Genomic DNA, 2,500 nt, shown 5'->3' with positions numbered 1-2,500 from the left:
ATGGAAAAGGGTAGTGCATGCTCTCTGCAGGTTGTTGAAGTATGACATTTTTGTCATAGGTTGGAGAGCAAGATGATGTACATATTGTAAATTGTTTAGACTTTTGGATAAGCACAAAGGATATAGTATGTTGGGACTTGAAATTAACAAAATTGATGCAGGCTGTGGTTAGACTTACACGTAATTTCCACTCTGACCGAGTTTGGGAATTGGTAAATTTTAAGCTGGCATTTTTGTGATTTGCTTGGATTCTGCTATGCTAATATTCATACTAATATTTACTACTGCTTTGCGCTTTAATGTTTAGGAACTCCACAAAATTGTACACTTTATGAGAATTTTATTTTTGCAATTTTTTTCTTGTTTTTATCAAGCTGAATTAATCAAATTGCAAGCGAAATGTCATGCTTAATTTGCGCACTCTCTCTTTTGGATGACGATATACATTTCTTATGGTGGTGATGAGAAGAGAGCTATGATATTGCTTGATGGATATGATACTTTGGAAGGGTGTGGTGAAAAGGTAAATATGAAATTTTATTGAAGTCTTTCTTACAGTTATGCGTATTATGTTTGTCTGGGATATCAGTGATGCCAACTTTTTAGTACAGTTGTGAATATTATTTTTGTTTGGGGTCTCATTCTCGTACTTGTTCTAGATTATTTTAATTGTATGTACTGTAACCCGTCAAAATATTATCAGTGGATTGACTTTATATTAGGTTCCAATATGAAGCTAAATTATAAGTTGATAACTATAATTTTAGTTTGTTTTTTTTCTCAATCAGGTCCTGTTAGATCATGTAGTGATGTGTCTCCAGTTGATAACTATAACTATTAGTTTTTTTTCTCAATCAGGTTCTGTTAGATCATGTAGCGATGTGTCTTCAGTACCACACTGTCTGGTTTTAGACTTTTCTTGTTCAGAAAAACATGCATTCAGCTAATGAAGAAATAAATTTGCTAGAGAACACATCACTGAGGTTCTGCAGAGGGTAGGCTTTGCATCGAGAGTGTCTGGAAATTATTTTTAAAAAATCTCCCAATTTCAGGAACATGAGAAAGAAACTGGTGTGGACCGCAATATGCTGAAGATTCCCGTTCACATTGATCACAGGAATCCAACTCGGTTTGAAGTTGAAGACTTGAAGAAACTCATTATTAAGGTGAGTGTTTGTATGTATGGTGAGGATTGTTAACTTGCTATGATTGAGCAGCCATTTTCAAGATTATGCTCTGCCAGTTCAGTGGTTTTTCAGTGTTTTGCCATGCTTTCATATTCCTGCAGTCTTCATTCACAAAATTGCTTAAAAGAAATTGAAATAAAAAATTAGTTACAACTTTAAACATAAATGAAAAAGAAAAATTCAAAAAGGCTTAATTCAGTACTTGGAAGAGTATCTACTTTCCTTGTGAATATAAGGGTAAGATGCAAAATAATTATCACCTCATCAGACCACAGCAGACCTGGAGAAAGTGGATAAGCAGAGACGAGATGAATTCAAGAAATACGAGATGGAAAAAGAATTCGAGAGGAAGCAAGAAATAGCCGGATTGGATGAGGAACACCGCAAGCAGGCGGAACAGAAGCACACTGAAGAAGTAAAGAAACATGGAGAACACGAAAAACTGCACCATCCCGGATCAAAGCAGCAGTTGGAAGAGGTATGTGCGCGAGTGTGTACATGATCAAATATATGCTTGTGCACACACAGTCACACCCACTCTTTTGCCCAGGTCACACCCTCACCCAACCTGCCTCTATGATTGAGAAAAGTGTCTGTACATCTAGATGAGCTGGATTTTATATTTGTGACATTTTTATCTTTCCAGGTCTGGGAAGAGCAAGACCACATGCGAAAGGAAGACTTTGACCCTAAGACATTCTTCCATCTGCATGGTAAGTGCTTATTTATTGTAGCTTGGTTGGTGTCTGTTTATTGCTGCATGGTAGGAGCTTATTTATTGTGGTCTGTGGTAAATTTATTATCCTTTTAGAACAGAAGTCTTCCATATCACCATTTTTTTTTTTAACCCATTCACGCCGGGGCAGTTCCGGCTTTGCGCGGTCGCAATACCGGGGTTCTTGAACGCATAAGCCTAACGCCTCGAGATTCTCGGGCGCACAAGCCGCAAGCCTCGCTTGCCCGCTCGCTCTACCCGAGCGCGCGGCTTCCCCTCATAGCGCGTCCAGGGCGTCTGACGCGAAAACCACAATACGTGCTATCACGTCAACCGGCGTGAATGGGTTAAGAAGTAAATGGCATAAAAGAATGTTTAATTACCCTTTAATATTAGTTGGATGTACAGTGTGTTTTTAGATTTGAAATATATAGATACACATTAGTTTTGAACTGTAAAAAAATAAAAAATGAATGATGATGATAAGTATGGTAAACATGATGGTGATTGTAATAACGATTAGTAAAAATTAATGTTATTAGAGTAATAATAATGATTATAACAACACTCACTATATTTGTTGGCATATTGCAGTCTC

The 2,500-nt window shown here is 37.2% G+C and overlaps 1 protein-coding gene across 7 annotated transcripts in view; it reads left to right on the top strand.

The window, feature by feature from the left end:
- The window catches only part of NUCB1 (Nucleobindin 1), an 18,850-nt gene that overhangs the window by 8,105 nt on the left and 8,245 nt on the right, over positions 1-2,500 (top strand). For all 7 annotated transcript variants that reach the window (XM_086543141.1, XM_043003780.2, XM_086543139.1 and 4 more), the window contains 3 exons: positions 1,053-1,166; positions 1,456-1,665; positions 1,834-1,900. In XM_086543141.1, coding sequence (XP_086399267.1) covers positions 1,053-1,166; positions 1,456-1,665; positions 1,834-1,900 — 391 coding nt within the window. The remainder of the gene's footprint in view (positions 1-1,052; positions 1,167-1,455; positions 1,666-1,833; positions 1,901-2,500) is intronic.

The sequence above is a fragment of the Penaeus japonicus genome, unplaced genomic scaffold (assembly GCF_977035675.1).
Source record: "Penaeus japonicus unplaced genomic scaffold, GWHDUDI00000001_assembly GWHDUDI00000013, whole genome shotgun sequence".
Classification (NCBI taxonomy): domain Eukaryota; kingdom Metazoa; phylum Arthropoda; class Malacostraca; order Decapoda; family Penaeidae; genus Penaeus; species Penaeus japonicus.
The sequence above is the reverse complement of the archived record's forward strand: the minus strand, read 5'-3'. Positions and strand labels throughout refer to the sequence as shown.